The 17,180-nt window shown below is 37.0% G+C and overlaps 1 protein-coding gene across 1 annotated transcript in view; it reads left to right on the forward strand.

Annotated features, from left to right (window-relative positions):
* Nucleotides 1-17,180, forward strand: part of KCNU1 (potassium calcium-activated channel subfamily U member 1) — a 133,827-nt gene that overhangs the window by 37,696 nt on the left and 78,951 nt on the right. Inside the window, exons 13-18 of the mRNA XM_087418664.1 lie at nt 500-569; nt 7,773-7,925; nt 11,443-11,555; nt 11,911-11,979; nt 15,871-15,960; nt 16,097-16,194. Coding sequence (XP_087274790.1) covers nt 500-569; nt 7,773-7,925; nt 11,443-11,555; nt 11,911-11,979; nt 15,871-15,960; nt 16,097-16,194 — 593 coding nt within the window. The remainder of the gene's footprint in view (nt 1-499; nt 570-7,772; nt 7,926-11,442; nt 11,556-11,910; nt 11,980-15,870; nt 15,961-16,096; nt 16,195-17,180) is intronic.

Here is a 17,180-nt window from a genome sequence, read left to right on the forward strand (position 1 = left end):
TAAATATACATAGCTGAAGGTGCCTGTATAAATAGCAAGAAACTGCTGAGAAATTGCACCATGCATAATATAGTAAATATGAGCTAGATCTTAGTGTCTTAATTTGTAAAATGAGAAAGTTGGATTAGACAGTCTATGAGCTACTTCAAGCTATAAAGGGTAATTCAGTCTCTGTTTTTTCCTGTAATTAATGTGTTTGAATTTGAAGGCTAAAATATATGAAACAGTTATTTCCTCCTCAAGAATTTGTCCCAGAAGACCACAGTCTCCTAATACCAAGAGCTGACCTTTCCGTAGATTTAGTTAACTAAGCCACTAAAACAATAACACCCTTCTATGTGTAAGCTATTAAACAACATTCTTAGAGAAGAGCGTAATGATGAGCTTTATAATACACTGTTTCCCTATGCTTACACATCAATTTAACTCTGAATTGAATTATATTACGAAGCCATTGGATATGGTGCATCCCTGATGAGTATATTTGTTGTTTATGTAGGGTGCTCTCTATCAAGAACTATTACCCACAGACCAGAGTCATCATACAGATACTTCAATCCCACAACAAGGTATTGTAACATTCTAGCCTATCCAATCTCCTCCTTTTAGTCTGTGGAGCTAGATGAACTTAGCTCATCTAAGGAATAGATGAATTTATTACTTGATAATGGGTCTACACATAAAAAGTTTTGGCCAGTTGTACGTGAAATTTGGAGTCTCCTTAAGATTGTTATCACTTAAGAATGTAAATTCAGGAAAATATATATTTGTATACTTTAAAAGCTGCTACCTGAGAGTCTGTCTTTTAATCAGTATGAATCTAGATGCTGGCTGAGATCCTTCCCTTTGGGACACTGACAGGTCTTGGCACACGCTCAACTACAGGAAGCCACTAAAAACACAGTGGGCTGCCTGAACAATCACAAAGGTTTGAGAGACAACTAAGAGTGAGGGCAGGCTGAACAATAAGGTTCATGAGACCACTCCTTCAAGACTGGGAGAGGTGGCTGTTTTATCTAATGCATAGAAACCAACACAGAGAGTCAAGGAGAATGAAAAAACAAAGGAATATGTTCCAAACAAAATAACAATATAAAAACCTAAGGAAAAGACCTTAATGAAATGGAGATAAGTGATTTATCTGATAGAGAGTTCAAAATAATGGGCATAAAGATGCTCACCAAGCTCCAGAGAAGAATAGATGAACACAGTGAGAACTTCAACTAAATGGAAGTCTCAGGGCTGAGGAATATAATAACTTAAATGAGAAATACAATAGAGAGGTTCAACAGCAGACTAGATTAAGCAGAAGAAAGGATCAGCAAACTTGATGACAGGGTAGAAGAACCCACCTAATCAGAACAGCAAAAAGAAAAAAGGGTGAAGATAGCTTAAAGTACTTATGAGAAAATGTCAAACAGACCAACATTCACATTATAGGAGGCCCAGAAGGAGAGAAAGGGGCAGAAAACTTATTTGAAGAAATAATGGCTAAAAATTTCTCTAACCTGGAGAAGGAAACAGATATGCAGATCCAGGAACCACAGAAAGTTCCAGATGATAAGAGTCCCAAGAGACACACACCAGTATAAATAAAGCATCTAAATAAAGACACAGTATAAATAAAGCATCTAAATTTAAAGACAAGGAGAGAATCTTAAAAGCAGCAAGAGAAAAACAACTTGTTACATACAAAGGAACTCCTGTAAGATTATCAGGAGATTTTTCAACAGAAACTTTGCAGGCCAGAAGACAGTAGCATGATATGTTCAAAGTGATGAAACAAAAAACTACCAACCAAGAATATTCTACCTGGAAAAGTAGTCACTCAGAATCAAAGGAGAGAGGCCAGCCTGGTGGCATAGTGGTTAAGTTCATACACTCCACTTCAGTGGCCCCAGGGTTCACAGGTTCAGATCCCAGGCATGGACCTAGGCACCTCTCATCAAGCCATGCTGTGGCAGCGTCCCACATACAATATAGAGGAGGATGGGCATGGATGTTAGCTCAGGGCCAATCGTCCTCAGCAAAAAGAGAAAAGATTGGCAATAGGCATTAGCTAAGGGCCAATCTTCCTCACCAAAAGGAAACAAAAAATGGAGAGATAAAGAGGTTTCTAGACAACAAAAACTAAAAGATTTCATCACCAATAGACGGGTTTTACAAGAAATGTTAAAGGGACTTCTTTAAGCTGAAATGAAAGGATACTAATTGGTAACAGGAAAACATGAAAGTATAAATCTCATTGGTAAAGATAAATATATAGTAAAATTCAGAATATTCTAATGTTGTAAAGGTGATGGATTAATAACTTAAAAAGCTAGTATGAAGATTAAAAGAGAAAAATAGTAAAAATAACTGTAACTATAGTAATTTGTTAAGGGACACACAAGATAAAAAGATGTAAATTGTAACATCAAAAACATAAAATGTGGGAGAGGGTGTAAAAATGTAGAGCTTTAGATGCGATCAAACTTAAGTTCTTATCAACTTAAGATAGACTTATAAATATAAGTTCTTTTATGTAAGCCTTATGGTAACCACAAAGCAAAAACCTATAGTAAATACACAAAAGATAAAGAGAAAGGAATCTAAGCATACTACCACAGAAAATCATCAACTCACAAAGGAAGAGAGCAAGAGAAAAAGAAAGGAATTGAGAAATTAAAAACCAGTCAGAAAACAATTGACAAATGACAATAAGTACATACTTATCAATAATTACTTTAAATATAAAAGGACTAGATTCTCCAATCAAAAGACATAGAGTGGCTGAATGGATTAAAAAAAAAAAAAAGACTCATCTGTATGCTGCCTACAAGAGATTCATTTCATGTGTAAGGACACATACAGACCAAAAGTGAAAGGATGGAAAAACATACTCCATGCTAGTGGAAACCAAAAGAAAGCCGGGGAAGCTATACATATATCAGACAAAATAGACTTTAAAACAAGACTGTAATAAGAGACAAAGAAGAGTGTTACGTAATGATAAAGGAGTAAATCCAGCAAGAGAGTATAACATTTGTAAATATTTATGCATCCAACATAGGAGCACCTAGGTATATAAAGCAAATATTAACACATACCTAAAGAGAGAAATAGATAGCAATACAATAATAGTAGGGGACTTTAATACCCAAATTTCATCAATGGATAAATTATCCAGACAGAAAATCAATAAGGAAACAGTGGCCTTAAATGACACATTAGACCAGAGGGACTTAACAGACATATACAGAACATTCCATCCAAAAGCAACAGAATACACATTCTTTTCAAATGCACATAGAACATTCTCCAGGATAGGTCATATATTAGGGCACAAAACAAGTCTTACTAAATTTAAGAAGATTGAAATTATATCAAGCATCATTTCTGACCACAATGGTGTGAAACTAGAAATTAATTATAAGAAGAAAACTGGAAAATTTATAAATATGTGAAGATTAAACAATATGCCATTTAACAACCAATGAGACAATGAAAAATCAAAAGAGAAATAAAAAATTACCTTAACACAAATTAAAATGGATATACAACATACCAAAACTTATGGGATGCAGCAAAAGCAGTTCTAAGACAGAAGTTCATAGCAATAAATGTCTACCTCAAGAAACAAGAAAAATCTCAAACAACTTAACTTTGCACCTCAAAGAATAAGAAAAGAGGAATGAACAAAGTTAGGAGAAGGAAGGAAATAAAGATCATAGCAGAAATAGATGAAAAGAAATAAGAGAAATAGAGACCAAAATGAAAATAGAGAGCAAAAATGAAATAGAGGCCAAAATAGAGACAGTAGAAATGATTGATGAAACTAAGAGCTGGCTTTTTGAAAAGATAAACAAAATTGACAAAGCTTTAGCTAAAGACACCAAGAAAAAGAGAGTGAGGACTCAATTGAAATCACAAATGAAAAAGGAGACATTACAACTGATACCACAGAAATACAAAGGATCATAAAAGACTACTATGAGCAATTATATGCGAATAAATTAGTCAACCTAGGAGAAAATGATAAATTCCTGAAAACATACAATCTAAAAAGACTGAACAATAAAGAAATAGAAAATCTGAACAGACCAATTACTGGTAAGGACATTGAATCAGTAATCAAAAATTTCCCAACAAACAAAAGTCGAGGGCCAGATGGCTTCACTGGTGAATTCTTCCCAACATTTAAAGAAGAGTTAATACCAATCCTTCTAAAATCTTTCAAAAAAAATGGAAGAGGAAGGAACCCTTCTAAACTCATTTTATGAGGCCAGCATTACCCTGATACCAAAACCAGACAAGGATGCCACAAGAAAAGGAAATTAGAGGACAATATCCCTGATGAACATAGATGCAAAAGTCCTCAACGAAATATTAGCAAACCAAATTCAACAGTACATTACAAGGATCATACCATGATTGAGTGGGATTTATTCTAGTGATACAAGGATGGTTTAATATCCACAAATCAATCAATGGGATACACCACGTTAACAAAATGAAGGATAAAATTCATATGATCGTCTCAATAGATGCAGGAAAAGCATTTGACAAAATTCAACATCCATTTATGATAATAACTCAACAAAGTGGGGTTAGAGGGAATGTACCTTAGCATATTAAAGGTCATATATGACAAGCCCATAGTTAGCATCATACTCCATGGTGAAAAACTGAAATCTTTTCCTCTAAGATCAGGAACAAGTCAAGGATGCCCACTCCCACCATATTTATTCAACATAGTATTGGAAGTCCTAGCCAGAGCAATTAAGCAAGAAAAAGAAAAAAAATGCATCTGGAATGCAAAGGAAGAAATAAAACTGTCACTATTTGCAGATGGCATGATATTATGTATAGAAAACATTAAAGATTCCACCAAAAACCTGTTAGAACTAATAAATGAATTCAGTAAAGTTGCAGGATACAAAATCAATATACAAAAGTCTGTTGTGTTTCTGTACATTAATAACCAACTATCAGAAATAAAAATTAATAAAGCAATCATATTTATAATTGCATCAAAAAGAATAAAATACCTAGGAATAAATTTAGCCAAGGAGGCAAGAGACCTACACAATGAAAACTATAAGACATTGATAAAAGAAATTGAAGAAGACACAAATAAATGGAAAGATATTACATGCTCATGGATTAGAATAATTAATATTGTTAAAATGTCCATATTACCCAAAGCAATCTACAAATTCAGTTAAATCTGTATCAAAATTCCAATGGCACTTTTCACATAAATAGAATAAAGAATCCTAAAATTTGTATGGAACCACAAAAGACCCCAAAACAGCCAAAACTATCTGAGAAAGAAGAACAAAGCTGGAGGCATCATGCTTCCTAATTTCAGACTATATTACAAAGCTATAGTAATAAAAACTGTATGGTATTCTCATAAAAACAGACACATAGATCAGTGGAACAGAATGGAGAGCCCAGAAATAAACCCATGGATATATGATCAATTAATTCATGACAAAGGAGTCAAAAATATAGAATAGGGAAAACACAGCCTCTTCAATAAATGGTGCTGGGAAAAATGGGCAGCCACCTGCAAAAGAATGGAACAGGACCACTATATTACACCACACACGAAAATTGACTCAAGGATTAAAGACTTGAATATAAGACCCAAAACCATAAAACTCATTGAAGAAAACATAGTTAGTAAGCTTGACATGAGTGTTGGTGATGATTTTTTGGATTTAGCACCAAAAGCAATGGCATCAAAAGCAAAAATAAAACAAGAAGGACTATATCAAACTAAATAGCTTCTGCACAGCAAAGGAAACCATCAACAAAATGAGAAGGGAACATACCAAATGAGAGAAAATATTTGCAAATCATATATGTGATAAAGGGTTAATATCCAAAATATATGAAGAATTCATGTAACTCAATAATGAAAAAACAAACAATCCAATTAAAAAATGGGCAGAGAATCTGAATAGACATTTTTCCAAAGAACACACACAGATGGCCAACAGATATATGAAACAGTGCTCAACATCACTAATCGTCAGGGAAATGCAAATTAAAACCACAGTGAGATATCACTTTACATCTGTTAGAATGGCTATTATCAAAAAGACAAGGAATAATAAGTGTTGGTGAGGATGTGGAGAAAAGAAAATCCTTGTGCACTGTTGGTGGGGTTGTAAATTGGTGCAGCCACTATGGAAATCAGTATGGAGTTTCCTCAAAAAATTAAAAATAGAAGAACCATATGATCCAGCAATTCCGCTTATGGGTATTTATCTAAAGAAAATGAAAACACCAACTCAGAAAGGTGTATGAATCCTTATGTTCATTGCAGCATTATTTACAATAGCCGAGACATAGAAACAACCTAAGTGTCCATCAATGGATGAATGGATAATGAAGATGTGGTGTATTTGTGTATGGAATATTATTCAGCCATAAAAAAGAATGAAATCTTGCCATTTGCAACAACATGGATGGACCTTGAGGGCATTATGCTAAGAAAAATAAGTCAGACAGAGAAAGACAAATACCATATAAGATCTCGCTTATATGTGGAATAAAAAAAAAGCAAGCAGAACTCATAGATACTTAGAACAGATTGGTGGTTGTCACAGATGGGGGTGGGGGAAATGGGTGATGGGGGTCAAAAGGTACTAACTTCCACATAAAATAAATATGTATAAAATAAATAAGTTCTGAGGATGTAATGTACAGCATGATGACTATAGTTAATAATACTGTATTGTATATTTAAAAGTTGCTAAGACAGTAGATCTTAAAAGTTCTCATCACAAGAAAAAGAATTTGTAATTACTGTGGAAGTGGATGCTAACTAGGCTTATTGTGGTGATCATTTCACAATACATAGAAACATCGAATCATTATGTTGTACACATGAAGTTAATATAATGTTATATGTCAATTATATCTCGACAAAACAAACCAACAAACAAAAAGATTGAAATTTGGGGTAGAATTAGAGGTCTAAGCCATTTCACCTGAGTTTGCAACTCTAGCTATTTTTTTTTTAAATGTATTCAAAGCCACACTGCTTTATTTTTATTTTTTATTTTTATTTATTTATTTATTTTTGTGTGTGTGTGAGGAAGATCAGCCCTGAGCTAACATCCATGCTAATCCTCCTCTTTTTGCTGAGGAAGACCAGCTCTGAGCTAACATCTATTGCCAATCCTCCTCCTTTTTTTTTTCTCCCCCAAAGCCCCAGTAGATAGTTGTATGTCATAGTTGCACATCCTTCTAGTTGCTGTATGTGGGACACGGCCTCAGCACGGCCGGAGATCGGTGTGTCGTGCGCGCCTGGGATCCGAACCTGGGCCTCCAGTAGCGGAGCGCACGCGCTTAACCGCCAAGCCATGGGGCCGGCCCTATTTTTGTTTTAAAAAGTGGGAGAAGTTGACAGCTAACCACTTTTTTTTTTTAGTTGAAGTAATTTTGGTTCATAACATACAAATTTCAGGTGTACATTATGACAACGTGAATGGACCTTAAGGGTATTATGCTAATAAGTCAGACAGAGCGAGATAAATACTGTATGATTTCACTCATATGTGGAAGATAAAACAACAAACACGTAGACACAGACAACAGATTGATGGTTACCACTAACCACTTTTAAATGCTGACTTTGTTCTTTTCACTTTCACTCACCTGGGCACCATAAGTGCTTTCAAATAAATTAAATGAAAGAAAGACATCCATCCAGAAAGAACATTCTTGAGGCATATTTATTCCTAATGCTTGACCTACTTGCTACCATGAAGCAGGTTTTTCTGCCGAAGATTCCCAGCTGGAACTGGAGTACTGGGGACAACATCATCTGCTTTGCTGAATTAAAGCTTGGATTTATCGCCCAAGGCTGTTTGGTGCCAGGCTTGTGCACCTTTCTAACGTCTCTATTTGTTGAGCAAAACAAAAAGGTAACCTTGTAAATTGATGTCGAATCTTGGCTCTATCCCCATATCCTCACATGTTAGGGTCAGAAATAGAAAATAAAAATTGGGGAAAGCAAGAAGACCCCAAGAAATGAGATTTGACTAATGCTTGAGCTGGGAAAGGTTTGAGAGAGCTAGATGGAAGTCCCAGGGGCTGCATTGACCTTGAGGAAGGTATTTATCTTATTCCTGCCTAAGAATATTTATCTGCAAAACAGAAATCATAATTCTGCTTCCTACCTGCAGCCCACTATGTTATGAATGTAAATGTATTCATAAAAGTATAAGCACTTTGGGTTATTGAAAGTAGAAATATAAATAAAGGTTATAATATTAGTGGAGGTCGTATATTTAAATACACATTAAATACAAAATAATTGACATAATAATAAATAATTCATCAAATAGAAATGATAATACAAATGATAATTAAAATCTAATTTTCCAGGTTATTTTTGGGACAATCCAGGCAGTAATAAAAATAGTGACCCCATATTGGATTCCTACTATGTGTTATGCATTTTAAATATGTTTCTCATCAGTAATATTCCAAGGTAGTGTCCCAGGAATGGGTCAGTGAAGCTAACTAACTTGATTGTGCAGTTAGTTAGTGAGTAGCAGAAGTAGAATGGTCTGACCTGTGGTCTTAGCACTGTGCCCTATTCGTTGGGTGTCTATTCACAATCTCCCACATCAGGTTCTTCGATGCCTTTGTCTGAGATACAAAATAAGGGGTCTATTGGGATGAACTACCACAGCACAAAGAACAACCTTCCAAATGCCGTTCCCATGAAATGCTCCAGGAAATGTGTTCTAACCCTCAGCTGGGCCTGGTACTCTTTTGTCCAAAGCCTCTCCAGGGAGTGACTTTTCTTTCCATTTAATTACGAGTCCACATTTGCCTTTTCTTATATGCAGGTTCCCTCTTGGCCTCTCTTTGCACTTCATCTCCTTTGTTTAGTAGATTCAAAAAAAATTTATATCTTCTCTGGTTCCTTCCCTGGTGCTGTTAAGGAAAAGCAAAAGACATGAAAGATACTCTGGCCAGCAAAATGCTAACTGGAAAACACAGACTTCTTCTACAATTCCTTCTGTGAGTGTGAGGAGATACCATATACAGATAAATAGAAATGACCATCAGGCACTGGGGAAGAGCCCTGATGCTGCTACAGTGAACATGCTTTAGCCTTCACGTAGTGGTCACTACGTGTGGCTGGCCTAGGAAATGGCTTGTAAGGAAATTGTCTTTGCCTGTGTTGTATGCTTAGAAAGTGGAAGTTAACTGCCATATCTGTTGTGACGATTGTGATTTTAATCTCCATGGCTGGAGAAAATAAATAGAATGATAACTCCATATGAAGACTTTATCTCTTTCATGGAAGGATAGAAGGTAGAGATGTAAAACCAGCTCTATTATGTTTTTCTTTTTTTTTTAATCTAAAGTTATAACCTCCTCACTGAGGATGGTCACCTGTCAATATTTGTCATATGATGGCTTTTGGAATACAGGAATTGAGAGAGATTTATTGTCACGATAATTTTTTCTTTTTTTTTTTGGAAGCGGAGTCTGAAACCTGCTTTCAGAAATCCTAAACTGTCCAGTGAGGTTAAGATTTTTTAACACTGTACTTTGCTCTCGTGCTTTAGATTCTGTAATGAACTATTAACTTGCATTTAATGGCCAGGACTCCAGTGTCATATCTTGTTTTTTTTGGATTAGGCACTTACTTTCTCTGACTGTCAGTGTCTGCATCTATAAAATGAGAGTTGTTAATCTCATAACCTGATTTTCCCAAGTATTGAGTTGATATTTGTAAAACTTCTGAGTACTCAGATTAGGAGGCTTTTGATCAATGCCATGTGTTTTGACTATTGATTATATGATGAGAAATTGTGGTCCAAAGAGCATTTTTCGTTGGTTCTAGGCACGGAGCATTGCCTTGAACTTAAACTTAGATTAGATCTAATCCAACTGGTTTACTTGAGCTCCCTGATTCTACTATCCAAATCCTAAATCCATCTTGTCTTCCTGTTTCCCTTTCTGATCTTTTAAAAACTCAAGAAGTCTTCTCCATCTCCATGGTCATCATATTTTACCCTCTTTCAAAAACTGAAACATTTAGATTAGAAGCTCCAAGCCAAATTCTTTGGTAATGGGGACTTCAATAGTGGTATGAACCGCCCAGCGAGGTGAGACCTCCTCAACAGAGGAATTTAAGAAAGTGAGAAAAAGCAGAGGATTCAGCTGAATCTTGGGAAGGGGATGGGGTGTGCCTGGATTGCCTGAAATAAGTGGTCCTATTTAGCAAGGCAGAATTTTTTGTTTGCGTGTTTGTTTTTGTTTTGTTTTTCCTAAACCACAAGACGGCCATCTGAGGAGTATTATTGAAATGGCCTTAACTCCCCACAGCTACAGTGTTTCAGAGTTTATAGAAATTCCTGATGTTCATCTGAGATTCTGGGCTTAAAGGCTCCTGTCCTGCCATGTCAGAGCAGTTGGTGGTGATTCTGATGGCAGCAGGTGGGGGAGGATGAGGAGGAGGTAAATATAACAAAATTCCAGGAGATCTTATACAGATGTCAAAGATGAGTTAACCAATAGCCCCCACCCCCCTCAGGCTGCTTTTAACCTTTCTGAGAGATAGCCTTATCCCTTCATATCTCCCATTTCTCTAGAAACCTACTGCTGCCCTTGATTTTTACATTATTATTTCCATTGATTAGGATGACTCTTTGAGTTCACTTGATCCTATGAAGAGTTCTAATCCTGGGCAGAAGCCATGAATATATTTTTCTTTGTGGTATATGTTAGCAGAAAACTAATACGTTTGAAAAACCAAAACTAGGGGGCCAGCCTGGTGGTGCAAGCGGTTAAGTGAGTGTGCTCCGCTGCGGCAGCCCGGGTTCGCCTGTTCAGATCCTGGGTGCGCACCGACGCACCGCTTGTCAAGCCATGCTGTGGCGGCGTCCCATATAAAGTAGAGGAAGATGGGCATGGACGTTAGCCCAGGGCCAGTCTTCCTCAGCAAAAAGAGGAGGATTGGCAGATGTTAGCTCAGGGCCAATCTTCCTCACAAAAAATAAAATAAAATAAAATAAAAAACCAAAACTAATATGTTAAAAAAAGAGTCATATCTAGAGAGAGATAACTTAGATTCCACATATTCTTCCCATCATATTGTTACTGACCCAAAAACCAGTTTACTTTGATGAAATTATTAGGACAAGAATTGTAATTTCCAGCAAGGAGTCTTGGACGCCATCTGGGAAGAAACTAATTCATGATGCTTCCACTTCATTCTGAACTCTCAAGTGCAAATAGTTGAAATGTATGTCTTAGTTCTCCCTTTGACATTTTTCCAGTTAAGCATAGGACAAATCTCCTTTCTATGACCTAAATGTAATAGGTACTGGTTTGCTGCTTAGCAGAACATACAAGTTGAATTATAACATTCTATATTCCATGTTATTGTGCTTCATTTGGCATGGTTGTGTATTCCAGGTTTGTCCTAGACAACCATGGCAAAAATATTTCTTAAGTGGCCTGAAGAACAAAATCCTGACTCAACGTCTCTCTGATGACTTTGCTGGAATGAGTTTCCCTGAAGTTTCCCGGTAAGTTAAGAGAAATACTTTCCTCATTCTTCATGCAACCATATTCTTCAACAATGTTCTTGAGGGCTCACTGTAAGCCAGGCCCCACAACAAACATTGAAGACATAAGAACGGATAAGTCTGAGAGTTTACAGTCTACGTGGGACAATTTCATCTCTGTCCCAGTTGGCACGCTGGCTATGAGTTACTTCAGGATAGATTCACTTACAAGTGAACATTCTATACTTAGGAGCCCCTTCCTCTGCTGAGGTGTTGGTGCTCTCCCAGGCACACAGCACGAAGTGTTAGTCATACTATTGTGAACTAGTGCCCTGCTGTCCTCTCTTTCCTCACAACTACTTGTCTTCTTTCCCAGGCTCTGCTTTGTGAAGATGCACCTCATGCTGATAGCCATCCAACACAAACCCACGATTCACGGTTACTGGTACCAATGAACTTTCAAATCTTTTCATTTTTTTTTTAAGAGAATCTTTATGATTAAGACTTTTCCAAAAATACAGCCATAACTAAGCATTTTGCCACTTGTTGAGAGCCAGCCTATTGGTCACCCAGGCTGCTGTGGTGCAGTTAGTACTGTCCCTAATGATTGGGGTTAGAATGGTTACCCTAGTGTGTGGACAGACCTTTTTCCTATGGCTCTGCCCCAATTCTCTCTCATGAGCAGGGGAGAGAAGAAATGGCCACTTTCTTAGATGTGTTCTTCTTAATATATTACCAGATCTTGCAAGTCTTAACCATGAAACAATAGTATGAAATAGAATGATTTGTGATAAAAAATGTCCCCACAAACTCTAGTCTTATTATCAAATCTGCAAAGTATGGCAAAATAAGAATTTGATTGGCCTACTAGACAAAGTTTGCTGTTGATAAGATGCTGGATAGATGAAGGAAAGAGGTAACATTATCAGGCCACCAGCATTTCCTGAGAACCCATAATGGATAATACGAGAAGTAAGAGAAGTTATTGTGTAATAAAAAAGAAAATCCAAGGCAAACAGAAAGGGAATCAGCCACAATGATATAGAGATATAGGATGCTGAAAAATAAGAAAAAGTGGAGGCTTAAATAGGATGGGGATCTAAAAAGGCTTATGAGTGTTTTTTAGTGGAAAACTAACTTGAATTAAATTGGAATCAACAAACTGGATTCTGATCCTGATTATGATTTGCTAGTCTTGTGGTCTTGGAGAAGTGTTCATCATATGTAAAATGAGGAAGTCATGTTAATTAATACCTAAGACCCCATCCAGCTCTAAAACTGACATTACCAGGAACCTTAGAATTATAGACAAATAGTCAAAATTCAATAATTTTGAATGATATCTGATGGACTGCAAAGAATGATTTTGTATGAAATGTTGGAACGAAGAAAAGATATGTCTAAGTAGAAAGGAAGCAGAAGATCTGGGCAAAAGAAATCAGTGGAGTAGTGTATAAAGCAAGTCATTAGGGAGAGAATAATGAATAGTATGGTCTGGCTGGCTAAATTCTATTTAGCAATCCTGCCATGCTCAAGAAAACCTCAATATCTAAACCTATGCACAAATGGCCTTTCTATTGGAGAGAGGTCATGGTAAAAAGGATAGAGTCTTAGAATCATAAGCCAGGCAATTAGCGTTTCAGACTAGCCCAAAATTTGATCAAGTTTTAATGTCTTTAGCTATGCATCAGACTTGTTTGCAAAGTTTTAAAGACATATAGATCCCAAAACCCCACTTCTGAACTTTACAAATCAAAATCTGCAAGAGTGGGGGGTCCAAGAATTTTTTAAGTCCCCATGATATAGACAATTTATTCACTAGAATTTGGAAACTACTGGTTTAAACGAATGCTCTTAAGATCCTTTCCAACTCTAACATCCTAGTTTTCTGAAAACTTTATTAGGATGACGAATAGGACATTGTAGACAGGAAACATGAATATTTACTAAGCAGCTAATTTCCACATATATTCAAGATGTCCTGCTGCTGTTTACTACCTAGCACACATCTACCCCCAACGAAAGAGGAACCTGCTCCAATATAGATTTAACTTTGGTTTCTCATCGAAAAGTCAGGTGAATCAAAAGGATTAAATACTGATGTGGCAAAATATTGATAATTGCGGTCTCTTACGTGATTGCTAGTTCATGACCAACAGTGCTATTAGCATCTTACTTATATTAACTCTTGAATCCTCACAAGAATGCTGTGAGATGGGTACAATTATTAGTTCCACTTTGCAGAGGAGGAAGCTGAGGCCCAGAAAGGTTCAATAATTTTCCCAAGCTCACACCACTCTCAAGTGGCAGAGCTAGAATCTGAACTCAACCTTGCTTCAGTGGCCGTGCTTCTGATCACCAAGCTGTGCTAAATCCACCACAGCCACTCTAAGTGGAAGGAAAATAGGGCATCTTGATGGCCAGGCTTTAGGCAAGTAGATTGAAAAACTGGGGAAAACCTATCATTTCTCACCTTTTATTTTCTCTTATAATTGGTACACTTGAATAGACTCTAAGACTTGCAAAGGCCCTGGATAATCATAAGGATTTGTCTTAGGGAATAATTTGTTGCCTGCTAAGGGATAAAGCTGGATCTGACCCGAGTCAGAAAATGTTTTGGCTTTGTTCCAGTGGCAGACATTCTCTAATAGAGCACCTGGCCGTGATTCATGAAGGGGACATCAAGCAATAATGCCAGTGTGGGAAAATCTTCAAAAGACATTCATCTCTTCTTTCAAATGCAACCAGAGATGTTATAATGATAGAATTTTCATAACTAAATATTTAACATGAGTTCAGAGGACCCTCTCTTTTTTTTTTTTAAGAGAAAGTTCCCATTCTTTTTTTTTTTAATTTTTTTTTTATTGATTTTTCCCCCAAAGCCCCAGTAGATAGTTGTCTGTCATAGCTGCACATCCTTCTAGTTGCTGTATGTGCGACACGGCCTCAGCATGGCCGGAGAAGCAGTGTGTCGGTGCGCGCCCGGGATCCGAACCAGGGCCGCCAGTAGCGGAGCACGCGCACTTAACCGCTAAGACACGGGGCCGGCCCCAGAGGACCCTCTCTTAAAAAAAATAGGAAAGGAGATATGAAGATAAAACTAAGCATATGCTTGCTAACTAGTGAACATCAACCAATGATATTTATGGGTCGGGGGGGCACAAATCCATGCTCTTTCTCTTTCAAAGTCAAAAGCAATTATTCCACTCATTAATATCAGTCAGTTCAATAAATTCTATTCAAATGTATTCAAAAAATGCCATCCAATGTCTCAGGTAATAATCTACCTGAACACAGCTATTTAGCATCTTTCTACTCTTGACATTAGGCTCAAGAGCTTTTGTTGTGCAAGCCTTTTTATTTTTGTAAGGCTCTAACACTTGCAAGTTACTTTGGAGTACCCTAATAGCAGAATAAGCCTCACCAAAATGAAGACTTGACCTCTTTAACATGACTATAAAAGGAGGAGTGTGTTTTAAAGGAGGAAAGGGGTATTTTCATACCATGCCCAAATGAAGTGAGGGGAGTTATGGGGTTACAAGACCTTACCATACCAGATGTCTGAATTCAAGGAAATAAAAATGAGAGATCCTGACAAACGTAAGGAGAAATGTGAGGAACTCATATAGAACTCAAATAGGCATCTGTGAAGTAAAGAGCAATGGAGTTCTGCATTAAGGAGTATCATGGATGAAATTTATAAGACAGCATTTTCAAACACACAAACCATAAGAAAATAGAAAATCAAAATGTTCAAGTAATGTAGAAATAGGAACAATTCATGTGGCTCCTGCTCTCAAAAATCTTGCAGTCAAGATAGACAAAAATGAAGTCAAAAGAAATATACAAGTTCAAAAATGGTACAGGCAAACAAAAGGAACTTTTGAATCCAGCTGGTTAAGTAGGTGTAATTTAATTTTAAAGGGTAAGTAGCCTAAGGATGAACACTACTACTATGACCATAAGACTAGCAACTGTGTGACCTTGGCCGGTCTGGCATTGGATAGCCTAAATTAACTAGGCTTCATGCAGCTGAGTTGGATTGACCATCCCAGATTCAGGACACAGTCCAGAGAGGAGCTGACCCTTAGCGCAGCTGTGTATGCAGCTAAGCAATCATGTTGTGACATGCTCCCCTCAGCATATTTAGCAGCAATGAAACAGAGAATTAAATATAGTCAAATTCACATTTTCTACTGTGTTTGACAGTAAAAGGGGATTGAGTCCTATTAACCCTTCAGCATAGAGAATCCATTGGTAATGACAGAATGAAACTCCAAATATTGCCACAGAAAGTGGAGGGAAAAATTACTGTATTTTTATTTTCTGTTTCCAGTGGTCTGGTACTAAATCCACCTGCACAAGTTAAGCTGCGTAAGAACACATTAGGGTTTTTTATTGCTGAATCTGCAAAGGAAGTCAGAAGGTAATTTTTTTTTATTACTTTATGGGGAGAAAGTCTAAAGCAAATGCAACTTAATGGCAGGCAGACTGAGTCAGCACTGTGCTTCCTCCGTGTTAAGCCTCACATAAGTCATTCTTGATTTGTCTTCTTTGTCCAGAGCCTTCTTTTACTGTGCTACCTGTCACAGTGATGTTTATACTCCTGAGCTAATTGGAAAATGTAGCTGCAAACACAAGAGCCATCGACACAACACAGGTAACTGCACTTCATATCCGGCTGTCCTCAGCCCAGCTTCTGGGGGCATGACCAAGGAACAACGAGATGTTCCATCTCTTAAAAGACAATGCCCATTTGAACTTGGCCAAGAAGTGGCAGACATTTCCCCACTGGGCATACAAGACCTGAGAATCAGTCTTCTAGAGCTAGAAGAAACTTTACTAGTTATCTAGTTCAACCCCTTCACAGGCCAGATGGATGAGTTCCAAAAGAGATTCAGTGATGCTGTCCCAAGTCACAGAGCCAAATGGAGGCCCGGGCCAACTCAGTCCCAGGCATGCTGACTTTCAGCTCATTGCTTTTTCACTACATCACACTGGTCTTCCCAACTTCAGTCTGAGAGTTCAGCCTCCATCTGATTGCTTGGTTGGCCATAAGGATACCACCTCATGACCAGTCCTTTCTGTTAAAATTAAATATTTTATTGAGATATATTTGACGTACAACATTGTATAAGTTTAAGGTGTACAACATATTGATTTGATACATTTATATTGCAGTATGATTGCCACTGTAGCCTTAGCTAACACCTCTATTGCATCACATAATTATCATTTCTTCTAGTGTTGGGAACATTACTATTCCTTAAGTACTCTGTTTCCTTAATGGATTGCAGGGAGTTTAAAATTTACTCATTCTGACACAGTGATGAGGAAATGTAACTTTCTCTCTTTTCTCTAATTGAACTCAATAGCTCACCAACAACCCTTTCTACTCAATAGCAGGAAAAGAAAAATTAATCTCAAGCATTTGTGATAACTTGGTCCCTTCCGGTTTAAAACTAAATCTCTTTCAGGTACATTAAGATTCTTCGGGTAAAACCCCAGTGTTTCAGCATTTAAACTTAATCAAGTTGAAATTTGAACTTCCTATCAGGACTATTCATATCTCTAAGGTCCTTATCCTCTCCTTATTCATAGTAATCTATTTAAATGCAGGAGTAAACTTGCTTAACATCATGGTTG

This window comes from Ceratotherium simum, chromosome 28 (genome assembly GCF_057802395.1).
Source record: "Ceratotherium simum simum isolate JZ-2026a chromosome 28, ASM5780239v1, whole genome shotgun sequence".
Lineage (NCBI taxonomy): Eukaryota > Metazoa > Chordata > Mammalia > Perissodactyla > Rhinocerotidae > Ceratotherium > Ceratotherium simum.